The following is a 14242-nucleotide window of genomic DNA, read 5'->3' as shown; positions in this document are numbered from 1 at the left end:
TTGATAGAAAAAAGAAACAAACGACGAATAAAATGCCAGTGAAGTATTTATGTCTCTATAATTTTGGTGTATATCTGCATGTGTGTGTGATTTGTGTTTGTGGCATGAGGATGTGCACTAGTATGTGTTACTGTACACTCAATATTTTACTGTCTGGATAGATTTTCGGTTCTCAGTAGAAAAAGAAAACATTCTTAAATGCAGTTCTCACTGCCCTTATAGCCGCAGTTGCACAATGTGGGTTGTTAGTGTTTTCTTTTTTTTTTTGTGGGAAATAACGGGGATATTTTTAGTTTGTGCTTTATGTATCCAAGTGCACAAGCCAGGTTTATTAAATCACTCCAAGGTAGCGCAAAACACAAAGCAGATACCCGCGATCATCGTCTGGCAGAGAACAGACACTTGCTGTCTATCTGATTTCAATGCATTCAAGTGAGTGAAAGAGAGAGAAATATTGTGTTTATTTTAGTGTCCCTACTTACGTCTGTCTCCTGTACAAACTCCTGTAGCAGCAATGAAAGCTTGTTTCATAAGCCAGCTCTTCTTAAACCTGCTTATTTAACCTCTGCTTTGTATCAATAACAGGATTCAACTTTTTAATAGTTTTAGTAGACTTTTGCTATTTGAGCAACCCTTAACCCATGTATCGAACTTCATTGTGTAACTCATCCGCACCATTTTATATTTATGGATTTTATATATAGGTACGTTTGTCTGATCTGTACTGACTCAATGTGTTCATTATGTTATCTTTTTCAGATATGGACGAGTGTGAAAACGACTACAATGGTGGATGTGTTCACGACTGCATCAATATCCCCGGAAACTACAGGTGCACATGCTACGACGGATTCATGCTGGCCGATGACGGGCACAACTGTCTCGGTAAGAAATATATACACTCAGTCGTCTTTCCTGACGAATATACAGATGAGCTAGTCCCTCGTCATCTCTTTGCCCGGCTAACGACCTCTTTAGTGACCCCCCTTCGCAAACATAAACAAATCTGCCTCAGCGATCTCCGCTCAGCGCCTCGGAAAAGGCCAGCCGAGCCACGTCTAGCACCAGTATCCCATCCCCGTTGTGACAGGAGCACGCCAACAGGAACCTCGCGATTATTTTCATCTCTTAAAAATGTCACCGAAATGTCACCAGTGGCGCAATCGTGTCTAATTCCCAGAAATCGGCAGTCAGGTCCGATGTTTATATTAGTGGTTAAAAATGGAAGTAGGGGAAGAAAAGGCTGAGAGAAAATTAATAACTTGCCATCCCGTATTTATTGAAATAGTTCAAAGATGAAATTCCATGACCCGGAGAGTTAGGGCCGGGTCTCATGGTTTTGCTGGATTGCTGTGGGGATTCAGGAATTTGTTAAAAAGTGTGTTTTTTTGTAAAGAGTCTGTCTGCGTTACCCCTTTAAGTGAGTGCAGATGTGTCTTTGGTCGAAATCGACTTATCAACCTGAATTGTGGTGGCTTTTTGGTGTCATGGTGACTACAGTCCAAACATCAATGTCGCAAGAGGAAAAAGAGAGAGAGGACAGCGCTGGTGTGCGTCTGAGCAGCTGGATGAAGAACTTGAGCCGCTCTCATCTCATCTCTTCTCTGCTCTCATAATCCAAAGCAAATATGTGCACAGAGCCGAGTTTCAGGATGCTGAGGTCATCATTTTTCATTAGCCGCTGTAATGATGATGGATCCCAGAGCAGGACATCAGGGCTCAGACCTTCAGAGACCTTTAGCACCTCCTCCGTCTTGCTACATCATCTTGCACAATTGCTTTATACGGTTTTCCCTAATTTGTGTCTCTTTCAAAACCAACGAAGCAGTACAATGGAGACATCAGATAGTAGTAATTGCTTAGATATCACACAGTACTTAAAGGTAAATGTCTGTTCTTGGGACAATTTGGAAACACTTCCAAAAGAATGTGTAAAATCTGACTGGTAGAACAACATGTTTAAAACCGTGGGGTCGGAAGCAAGATTTGAGAAAGCAGTTATAGATTTATTTATGCTAATTTATTAGCATTCGTCATGTGGAACGGATTGTGAAAAGGGCTGTTGCTGAAAAGATTGCGGACATATTCGCTGAATTAGAGATGGTAAATGCCTAGTTGGCATTATGTATGAATTTGTGTTATCTGACAGTATGATTTTTAGGTAAACCATGACTCCACCCCTATAGCTGGCAATTTCATATGGATTTGTATGACCCAACTGATATGGTCCACCCCAACCCTACCCATAGTTGGAATCAATTTGTATGAATTTGCACGATCGGACTAATGTGAAACGTCCTGTTTGTAATGTTTGCACTACCTCCATTGTCCTCCATTGCTGGAACAAACAAACAGTCCAGCCCCTAAATCAAGCATTTTGTTGATACAATGTTGCGAACATTTGCTCTTTATTTTATCACAGTAGAGCTAATAAAGTCTGTCTTTGTTAAGCAGTCTAATGCATCCATACTAAATGCTTCCATAGATTGAAACTTCCCACTGTTGAACTAAAATAGGCAAGGTGCATTTAATTTATTTCTTTGAAAACTATATTACAATCATGCCTATAAAACCCAGGTATTACTACGATACAGTTTATAAAATCGGTGGTAATACCGAACGGTAATCTATCTCTATACTTCTTTCTTTCAAAATCAGCCCTTCATTTTTCACTTTCTGGAACTTTTCTTTTTATCCTCCTCTTAAAATCTCTCTCTCTTTCTCCCGTCCTGTCTTTGCACTCTCCCTCTCTCTGTATTTTCTTGGTTATCTTGGCTGTGGGTCTCTTTGGAGTAACTCCAGGCTGTTTCCCTAGAGGCGATAGACTTGCCTTCTATTTGACATCTTTATTGTGGAATGTCTCAAATACAAGTCTAAATGATGGCTCTGGGAACTAAGACAAGGCCGTAGAGGGCCATCAGCAGCACTGAGGGGGCTCTCCTGTTCGAAACCCCCTCCTTCTGCTGCTCTTGTTATGTCTTTCCCTCGGCTTCCAGTTTTCTGTGTCTGACTCGCTACATTTCTCTTGATTTCTTTCTGTCTTTTCTGACTTGTCTTCTCTGCTGGATTTAATCTGGTTCTGTCTGTCTTTGTCTCAGGCCTCTCCTCCACCTCTAGAAATAGATTGACACAGAAAAAGTCAATCATTTTAGAGATTTTTTCTCTCCCTGTCCTCTTCTTTGCATGCTGTCTTTTCTTTGAGTCAATTTTCATTAAATATAGCATTTGTGGCATGAAGTTTATTACCACATGAAATTCCAGTAAGTCTCTGTTTTTATAAAAGGGCTAAAATTGTCTTTCGGCAGATGAAACACTTTCTTGGTCAAAGAGAGCGTCATATGGCGCTTCGTCATGTTTCCTGTTACTCTCTCCTGTCTGCTTAATGCTGATGCTTCTCATTCACACATCATCTGTGTGTGTGTGTGTGTGTGTGTGTGTTTGTTTGCTCTTTCGAAGCCTTATTCATTCTCATTGGCGCTTTAACGTCATATGACATGTTCTCATAGCACCCTCATTGGCATCTGTGCACATTATGGCAAGTTCAGATGGAAGTGAAACCACTAGAACTATTGACTTTCTTGAAAGGTTAAATGAATCATGTTTATGATGACCTTTCCCGTCTCTTTTTTTTTGTGCTTTTGACATTCTCTTTCTATTTCCTTTTGTCCTAGTATGTATTGTTTACCCTTTTCAAAGATAATTAATGACTTCCTTGCTAGATTTGACTGGACGTAACGTAGATTTCTTACATTTTCTGATGGAAATGTGATTAGTTCATATAAAACCTTTCATCACATGAGTATCAAAATGTTGCTTGTTAAGATTATTTGTGTTATAATGCAATGTATTTGAGGTCCTCCATAAATCTTAACCATTTAGCATCATATTGTTTAGGGCAAAGCATCATATCCTCAGAAATTGTCTGACTTGTTGAATACAATTTCTGATAACTTATTATTGTACTTCTTTGTTTATGTTCTCAGCTACCAATAAATGTAGCGTTCAGCTCAGTTTTAAATCCATTCCCCAGATACCCGAGCCTCCAAATCAAGAGTAAAGCACATGGGATGAGCAAAAGCAATAGTGGTACTTGCCTTAGTGTGGCTTGTGCCACTGATTATGTTCTGCATAAACACACACACGCACACACACACTCACAGAGTGTGTTCAAACAAACCTACTGAGCGCTAACCAAACCGCAAGCTCTTTGAAACGGTACGGAAATCAGTGCTGTGGCTTGTTTGCCTGGCTGATCTTGTGTAGGAAGTCGTTTTAGATCTCCACATGTTAACAAGTTAAAGCTTTAATTGATTTAAGATTGGCTAATGGGGAGCTGATTAAAGAGCAATTTACTGCAGTTCCTCTGTCTTTTTCATTTCCATTCTTATTTGTTTTTTCTCTCCGTGCAGGCAGCTGGACTCAATGTGTTGATCATTTGGCTCTTTTTTTTATGAATGCCTGTGCTGCTGCTGCTGTTTATTTATCTTTTGGCTGCTTTTCCCTTCTCACTCTAACATCAGAATAGGGAGGAGAAGACTCATGTAGTTACAATTACAACAGGGGTGATGTTGTAACTGAGGTCACTTTAAACAAATGAAATCTCAGTACCGTTCTGTTGTGTTTACTTCATTTCACTTCAGTTCAGTTTATTTCATTTCAATTCAGTTTAACTCAGCCTTCTCTTCTCTTCTCTTCTCTTCTCTTCTCTTCTCTTCTCTTCTCTTCTCTTCTCTTCTCTTCTCTTCTCTTCTCTTCTCTTCTCTTCTCTTCTCTTCTCTTCTCTTCTCTTCTCTTCTCATTGCTTTGCTTTGCTGTACTTCTGTTCTGTTAGCTTCTGTTAATGTGATTTTGCTTTACTTCTGTTTTGTTCTTTTTGTCTCTTGTTCACTTCACATAATTTTGTTAAGTTTTTCACCTCTGTTCACTTCTTTTCAGTTCATTTCACATTTTTCTGTTCTTCACTTCTTCGTTTTAATTCTCTAATGGTCACTCGTTTTGCTTTACTTTACTTCACTTCTGTTCTGTTCTAATGTGCTTATTTTAACTTCTGGTTACTTCACTTCTGGTTTCTTTTCTCTTACGTTTCTGTTCACTTCACTTCACTTCAATTCTACTCTGTTCACATTTGTTGAATTCTTTTCACTCCACTTCATTTTACTCCCGTCCAATTATTTTTGGTTCTGTTTAGTTGTCGTTTCACTTGACTCTTTATTTCAGTTCACTTCTGCTCCCTTTTAGTTGTATTCACTTCACTTTAGCACGTTTCACACAGTGTTGATCCCATGCATTCTGTGTGAACTCACTATCCTCACTGATGTCAGCTTAGTGGAAAGATACACAGTGCGCTAGTGTATGATCATTATATATCACATCCTGATTTCGCATTTCTTTACGGAATTTTTGTACAGGATGTCCACAGATTCCAGAAAATCACTGACAGTGTGAACGAACCAGTGCATTTTATCAGTATACTTTCTGTGAAAGGGGTTATTTTGTCCTGCTCTATTCACCTTTTTTTCATTTCTCTTCTGTTTCATTTTGTATAGTCCTGTTTAAAGCTTCTATTGTTTCTGTTCTGTTCCATTTAGTTTATTTCTCTTAAGCTCACTTCAGTTCAGTCATCTCCTCTTGCTCTTCGATTTTTTCGCCTTCTCTTTTATTCTGCTCTGAATTTCTTTCTGTTTCTTCCTCCCTCATCTTTTCTGTCTCCCTTTCTTTTTCTCCCTGTTGTGTCATGTCATCTTAGATCTCCTCCAAATTAAAGTTTACACAAGAGCAATCAAACAAAACAAAAGCATTCTAGTTTAAACTCGCAGACTGGGATGCCAGGGCTCTTGTTTAAATTTTGGCAGAGAGGGCCTTAATTGAGAGATGACAGCTGAAATGTTATTTTTTTCCGTCCTTTTAAAGCAAGAGAGGGCTGTCACACTGATGATATCTGTTTCCATTCCCACATTAAACACGGCGCACAACACGCTCGCAGCTATAGAGTCACTCGAGACCAAAGCAGCCAACATGTCTTCTCCAAACCCTCATATCAAATATTACTCGCGTCCGTGAACTGACAAATGAGAAGCAAGCCACCACAACTGGATTGTTACATGTGGCAATAAAGAGATAAAAGCTTGTGATCTGGGTGGCCTCATAAGTGATAGGATTATTCTCAGGAGGAGAAATGCTTTTTATGGAGGAAAGAGAAACGGTAAAGGGAAAGTGGAAAGAATAGGCAGACAGCCTACAAAATAGCAACATGGCATTTCTTTTGGAAGTTTCATTAATTCTTTAAACACTTGTAAATGAAGATCGCAAATTATTTAGAGTGCGCTTTGGGGTAAAATCGAATAAAAGATAACTTGTGTATTTGGGGTGTTACATGGCAACATTTTCCCAAAGGAAAATTTTATTGCTCAAAGTTTGCTTTTATAGCTTAGGAGACCTGGGGGTTTTTGTTATGTTTCGGGTTATCATTTTTATCATTTTCATTTGGTCTGTCTCATATACTTCTCTTGAAAATCCACAATTTATTGTCAGTAAGGAATTAATAGTTTTTCTCTGTAAGGATTTCTGTTTCAATTAAATTACTTTTTTTTTTTTTTTTTTACTTTCTATTCCTCAAATAATCCTGAAAATGGCATTGGTTTCCACAAAAATATTAAGCAGCAAAACTGTTTTGAGAACTCATCTTGATCAACAAATCTGCATTTTAGAATGTTTTCTTAAATATAAGACTGGAGTAATTGCTAAATTCAATATATTAAAAAATAACAGGTATTTTAAATGGTAAAGTGTAACAAAATTACTCTTTTCACTCTGTTCTTGATAAAAAAAAAATTCACAGGTAATCTCAGACTTTTTAAAACCTACCACGTAGTACAAAAAGCTTTCGGTTCTTGGGGCAGACAGGGATGCCTCTGTGGACGAGGGCATAAAGACCCCCTCTCTCGATGCGGACAGTAGTTAATAGGACAGTAAAGGCCTTGCTGTCTTGGCTGCGTTAACGAGACGCCCCACGGATGCTAAAATAAGAGTTATGTCGACAGGTAAAGCCAGGAACCACATAATAAACCACTGTTACCAAATTAAACTGCGGTTGTGTCTGCATGTTGTGGATGGAGATTACTTGTATGTGTATGTCCTACATTCATGCGTCTTTCAGCTCATGCGTATTATCGTCATTTATTCAAAGAAAAAATAGCACGTCCAGACTTAAGCAAAGACGTTAGCCCAAATAAAGCATACATACCAACAAGATCCACTCAGGACACAAAAGCCTGAGTTCATTAGACAGTTAGTCTCCTTCAGCTCAGTAGTCTTAGCTCGTAAGCTACACGGGAGAAGATAGTGAAGTCATTGGGTTGGATAGAGTGCTTTTGTGCCACCACGCACAGGCGCTAACGGCTGTAAAGGTCTTTACGCACACAAATAAAGAGCTTGTAAAACTGGCTGCCTCTCAACGCACTCCAAACAGACTGGGCAGTAAACATAAACACACGTTCACATTAGCTGTCACACAGTGGCGTTATCAAAAGACATGTAAACGTGACACAGTGTGTTGAAACAGTCACTGCAGTCTCTATCTATACGCAACAGGGACTTTAGCGTGTTTGTGAGCGCCGTGCGGATAATTCACCTATGACAGTGGAGGAAACTGGCATGTTGTTTCCACACCTCATTTACAGAAGCTTTGATGGTCATTCAACCTTCCAGTTTATACCATTCAATGCGAGTTATGTAAGTAGCTTGTAAACAATAGAACAGGATTTTACTAAAACAAGGAGAATGGAGACATACCTGCAAACAATTTGCCATGTATGTATTCATAAATGTCACGCAATTATTTTCCATACTCTTTCTAAATGTAACTTTTATTGATGCCATTACTATATTGTTGTTTTCTACGATGCATTTTATAAGAATATGCAGACATTCATCACTTGTTATTATTTTCCCTCTTAAAATATGATTTAGGGCATGTATTTCTTACGGAAGTGTCGGTATTAATGTACTGTGTGATCACATGGAAGCTCAGTAGTTAAAATAAAACAAAATGTAGCTTTGATATTTACTAGTAACTTAAATGTTATGAGTATGCTACCAGAATTGAATGCTGTCTGTTCAGATTATAAATATATAAATTGTTTTGTTTTAGATCTGTTTGGTTCCATTTGGTTTTTAGTTTTTGCACTTGGTTCCATTTTGGTTTTTGTTTTGTTTGGGTTTTAGTGTTTTTGCTTGATTTAATTTGTCTTGCTGTGTATTGCTTGGTTTCATTTTCCTTTTTTCTTTGTTTGGTGTTTTTTTTTTTGTATCATTATTTTGGTTTGTTTTGGTATATTTTTATTTTTTTTTTTGTTTCATTTGGTTCTGTTTGTTCTGTTTTTTGTTGGTTTCATTTGGTCTTTGTTTTCTTGGGGGATTGAGTTGGGTTCATTGTTTTAATTGATTTTGAATTGGCCTTTTTTTTTTTTTTTAGCTTTGTTTGGGTTTTTGCTTCTTCTTGTTTTACCTTGTTTTGTTTCGTTTAACAAAATACTGTAACACGACCAGCATGAGCATGTGAATTCTAAGGATAATCCCCTTTAGTGGTCTTCATGTATCTATGGTGATTATGGACCTGTAACCTCTAGCCTGAAGTGGGAAAATATGTTGTCATGAACGTTCAGCAGCGACGAGTGACAGAAGAGTGGCAGTGGTGTTAGTCCGAGACATAATAACACCCCTGAGAGAGAGTTATGGGCTGCCGACTCCACAGAGGCAGGTTGCTGTGTTAAGGCTGCATAAAACTCACTCATGTGTGTTACTGGTCTCCAGTGTCACGCTGTTACTCAAACCAACATACCCACAATGGCATTTATAGAGCTGTCAAAGACAAAGCAATGGGCATACACACATACAGCCTAGACTTATCCAGACAGATTTTAGTTTAGCCAGAGTATTTAAAAAGTAACGATTTAGTCACTACCGATGGCGGATATTGCTTTATATTTCTTTTTGAAGCTGGAACGATATCTGTTTACTGGTTTATTTGTCTGTGTTTGGAATCTCGAATATCAAACTACTCATTTAATCAGCATTCTTGAGTAGCTGCATTCTTCCGTAAGCGATAGTCTCCGGGAGCAAAGCAAAGAAAATCAGCTCTGGATAAACAAACTTTGTTGCAAATACCTGAGCTGAGCCCACTTTGGTTACGCAGAGAGACAAAGCATGGTGGTTTTGCCCAGATCCTTGTGCTTGAATGACTGTGTTTGTGTTCTTTGTAATGACCGTGTGTGTTTGTGTCTCTTTAGATGTGGATGAATGTCTGGACAACAACGGTGGCTGTCAGCAGATCTGTGTGAACACCATGGGCAGCTACGAGTGCCAGTGCAAAGATGGCTTCTTCCTGAGTGACAACCAGCACACCTGTATCCACCGGTCGGATGGTGAGTCTTACTCTTTTAATACTACTTAGATGAGCCAGTCATTGCATGCTATTCTATTCTGTTCTATTTTATATTACATTAGATTTTATTTTTAGTGCATCCAAAATAAAAGTTTTGGTTTACGTTATATGTGTGTGCTGTGCATATTTATTATGTACATGTAAACACATGCATGCATATATTTACAAAAAATATGTTACTTTTTATATTAAATATATTTAAATATAATAATATTTTGGATGTGATTCATTTCTTGACAGCACTAATTCCATAAAATCTAACTGCATTTTAATCAATTGCCATTTGTTGAGTTTTGAAAGAATGAAAAGATGACAACAAAAAAGACAGGTAACTTAATAATGTTGGTCTGATTATTAAAACATTTGAATTATCATTAAATTATATTATTACTGTTGTTATTATTATAAAACTTATATAAATGTAATTGTACATGCTTTAAGATATAAGTCAGTTATAAATGCATAGAAATATTTAACTGCATAATAAAATGTTTTCAACGTATATCATAGGTTCAGTGTTTTGGTATTATTATAATAAATGCTATTTTTGGACAGTTTGTGACATGTTTATGAAAAGATACTTGTGCTTTGCTTGTGGCAAAAATTGTCATAGTTGTGATAGTCTGTTACTTTCACATTTATTTACGATATTACTCTCTGGTGAAAGATTTTTATATACTTTCTGGCTATTTTCTTGTTCTTTTCGTGTGTCCATGTCTGCTCTATAATTCTCACTGTGGCTTAAGAACATCCAATTCAGCGACATCTCACTTCTGTACTTGAACCCTGGACAGAGCTGAAGGTCAGAGGTGGAAGTTGAAGGCATGAACGCGCAGGCGGCCAGCGGGCATGTCTTTGTGTGTGCACGGTGCATTCGGTTCAAATGCTTGGTAAAGTCAGTTGTGACGTGTGACTTTGTGACGTGTGCATGTGCAGATCATGCGACCCTCTTGTGCTTTCTCATTCCGCCTGTCAGATTTAACTAATGATGCTTCTCCACGTCGAGGCGGATGCATTCCCACACACTACGCAAATCTAAATGATTCGCACACATAGTCATGAATGAGAGTGGGTTGCTTCGTAATCGCATCTTTGATGTCTCTCACAATCATGTGTGGAATGTGGAGAGGAGTGTACACGACCCCCTTCTTTTCATCTTCTACTAGTTTTAAGGCTTTGTTCAGAATATATATATACACACACACACACACACACACACACACACACACTACCAGTGAAAAGTTTGGAATCAGCAGGATTTATAATATTTCCTTATATTCTTCAAGGCTGCATTTATTTGATAAAAAATACATTAAAAAGTAATATTGTGAAATATTTTTACCATTTAAAATAATGCCTTTCTATTTGAATATACTTTCAAATATAATTTATTTCTGTGACGCAAAGCTGAATTTCCATCAGTCATTATTACTCCATTCTAAAGTGTCACATGATCTTTCATAAATCATTTTAATATGCTAAGTTATTATTAGAATTATCGATGTTGGCAAATATTTTCTTTGAAAATTACAATACTCTTTCATGATTTTTTGATGAATGTAGAATAGCATTTATTAAAAATATAAATCTTTTCTAACAATATAAATCTATAAATCAATTTAACAAATTCTAGATAAAAGATTACTAAAAAAGGAATACTAATTTACTGTTTTATTTTTTCAAGAATCCTAAAAAATATCACAGGTTCCAAAAAATATAATGCAGCACTACAGTTTCCAGCACTGATAATAAATCAGCATATTAGAACGATTTTTGGAGGATCATGTGACACTTTAAAGTGGAATAATGACTGATGGAAATTCAGCTTTGCATCAGAGAAATGTATTTTAAAGCATATTAAAATAGAAACCCATTATTTTAAATAGTAAAATATTTCACAATATTATTATTATATCATTTTATTTTATTTTATTTTTTAATCAAATAAATGCAGCCTTGATGAACATAAGAAACATCTTTAAAAAAAATATTACAAATATTACCAATTCCAAACTTTTGACTGGAAGATAGAACCAGTCAGGAGCTGGCAGAAAAATATGGAATATAAGTGGGTTAGAGAAACAGAAATGCTCCATATTTGCTTTTTGGGAAGCCCATAACTCTATTGGTGAATCTCTGGTCCTGCAAGTATTTTTACTTCAAAAGCAAAACTTTGGTAAATACTGTAGTAGTGTGTGTGTGTGTGTGTGTGTGTGTGTGTGTGCGCACATTTTTTATGTGAATGCGTGGTACATTTGTGTACTTGTCTGTAAACAAGCTAAAGGGTTGTTTTTGTGGATAGCTAACTGATGTGCTGTGGCAGTCCTGGATGGCTCTGCACGCTACACACACACACACACACACACAGAGAGACACACACACACACACACAGCTCTATATATCCACTGTAAACAGAAAAGGAATCAGAAACTCTCCACTGGAAAGACTGGGCATCTATTACAGCTACTAATTGTATAAGGAATACCGTTTTGCTCAAAGACGATAAGAACCTCAACATAAATAAATAAATGAAATTAAAAAAAAAAAGAGCCAATGATTATTTTTGAAAATCTTTTTTTTTTTTTTTTTTTTTTTTCACGACTTTATTTTTTTGTATGTTTTATTTTTTTATATTTCTTTTATATATTTTATTTAGACTTTTTGTTTTATTATTTCGTTTTAGTACTATTTGACATACAAATTTTAAAATAATTTATAGAACAATCATAAAAGGTTGTAAAAAGTAAAGATTAAATTAGTCTTACCAGATCAAGAAATATGCAGAAAATATCCAGGTTTCCACTTATAAAAATATCCAGGTTTTTAGGCAAAACCTAAATGTATTATTACTATTATTATTATTATTATTATTATTATTATTTGATATATTAATATATGTAATAAAATAAAATTATTACTAATTTAAATTCAAGTTTATAATGTCGGATAGAAACAACAGCTTTCATTCATTGTTTGCAATTTCGTTTGGTGCTGTTAGTGGTGCAGAAATGACACACTGCACCTTTAAGCCCGCGTACAGTCTTCCTCATCTGCCTTGGTCTCACAGTCAGACACACTGATTACAAACAGGCAAGCTTTCACACGTTTAATCTCACCCTAAATGAACCTCTCACCTTCCTTCATCACCCTCACTCATCAATAGTGTGTGTTTGGGAATATGTGTGCATGAATGTGTGTATGTTTCATGTTTACAGTTCGTCTGTCACCAGTATGGCCCATTGGCTCGTGTCTAAGACTTACGTATATGTGTGCGTGAGTGTGTGAGAGAGAGATGTGTGGTGTTGTGTGTTTACAATTCTTCACTCACCAGTGCGTCCTACTGGCCTGAGTCTAGCGCAGTGTTGTGTGTGTGTGTGTGTGTGTGTGACATTGGCGCCGTCTGTCTGCTGTGGAAAACTAGAGCTCTATAAGAGGCCATGTTCTTTTGACTAAAGCTTCCGTCAGTTCTGTTGACCTGTGAGGGTCACTGTTTTACTGTATGTCCACTTCTACAGCACCTCATATAGTTTATGAAAAAATGCGGTTTACAGCAGTTGTTGTGGTCTACTTATAAATATGCATAATTGAACAACCATATGCAATCTGAAAAATATGCTATCTATCTGCATGTCTGTGTATATCGATCCATCCCTCAGTCTATCCATCCATCATTTTGTCTGTCTATCTGTTTATCGCAATGAGTAGAACTAGTAAGACACATCTATGTGCAAGCACACACACACACACACACACACAGAAGGAAACGATATGCGAGCTGTCGGGGACATGTTTCCATTATTGTTTTTTTTTTTTTCTTTCATTATTCTTTTTTTATAGTTGTGTCTCAAACATTCCTGGGAAAGGGTGACTATTGTTTTTTTGGATGCCTCTAGTTTACACAGTTATAAACTGAGTTTCTGCTCCAAATGGCCCAGTGCCACTGACGGAGGAGTCAGAATAGCCTAACCTAGTGAATGTAAACCTTTCACTTTCTGTCATCTCTATTCCCGCTCGGGAGAGAAACAGATTGTAGATTATTTTTTATTGCAGTATCAGTCCTTCTTATTTGCTTGCTTTTTCTCTCTGTAATGGATAGCAGGCCGGAGAGCAATATACATGCATCTTTAAGGACACGTATTACCAATATATATATTTTTTATTATTGCCGTTTTTATTCAGTACCGCGTTGAATGCCATCACGTACCTAGTCAAACTTTATCTGACTTTAGATAAATTTCGATCAAGCTGCTGTAGCGTGTTTTGCTGACCCGGGCGGTCCGGTTTGAAAATGAATCCCTGGCTCCTAATGGGATTTTAAATATGGCACAAGATGTCCCCACATGTTGTGAAAATAATAACCTTGTAAATTCTTCTCAACCGCTGAAATCCTGGCACTCTTTGTGGGTTGTAAATTAGGACTTTACTTTTTTTTGTGCCCTGCCAACAGCCCGTCGGCTTCATCAGACTCAGAATGGTAGAGGTAACCAATTGGTTTGGCAGTGTAGTGTGAATGAATCAGAACCTTTCCTAAATATTTAAAGGAATATTTCAGCTAAAAATGAAAATCCTGCCCCTATTTACTCGTTCCAGACCTCTATTCTGTTATTTTTCATGTTAAACAAGAAGAGAAATTTTAAAACTGACCTGCATGTATAGTGACCATCTGACAAGCTCCCAAACTGACAAAAAAAAGCAGTGTACATGCACGAACTATGTGACTATATGACATGACAAGCTTCAGGTCTATCTACGTGTCTCTCTTTTTCTCTCTGTCTGAGAAAAATCATTAATGTGTTGGCT

General features: G+C 37.1%; 1 protein-coding gene across 4 annotated transcripts in view; it reads left to right on the top strand.

Annotated features, from left to right (window-relative positions):
- Positions 1-14242, top strand: part of scube1 (signal peptide, CUB domain, EGF-like 1) — a 62131-nt gene that overhangs the window by 7579 nt on the left and 40310 nt on the right. For all 4 annotated transcript variants that reach the window (XM_043237726.1, XM_043237730.1, XM_043237728.1 and 1 more), the window contains exons 3-4: positions 760-885; positions 9288-9422. In XM_043237726.1, the coding sequence (XP_043093661.1) occupies positions 760-885; positions 9288-9422 (261 nt within the window). The remainder of the gene's footprint in view (positions 1-759; positions 886-9287; positions 9423-14242) is intronic.

Source organism: Puntigrus tetrazona, chromosome 4 (genome assembly GCF_018831695.1).
Source record: "Puntigrus tetrazona isolate hp1 chromosome 4, ASM1883169v1, whole genome shotgun sequence".
NCBI lineage: Eukaryota > Metazoa > Chordata > Actinopteri > Cypriniformes > Cyprinidae > Puntigrus > Puntigrus tetrazona.
This window is presented reverse-complemented; position numbering and strand designations above follow the sequence as displayed.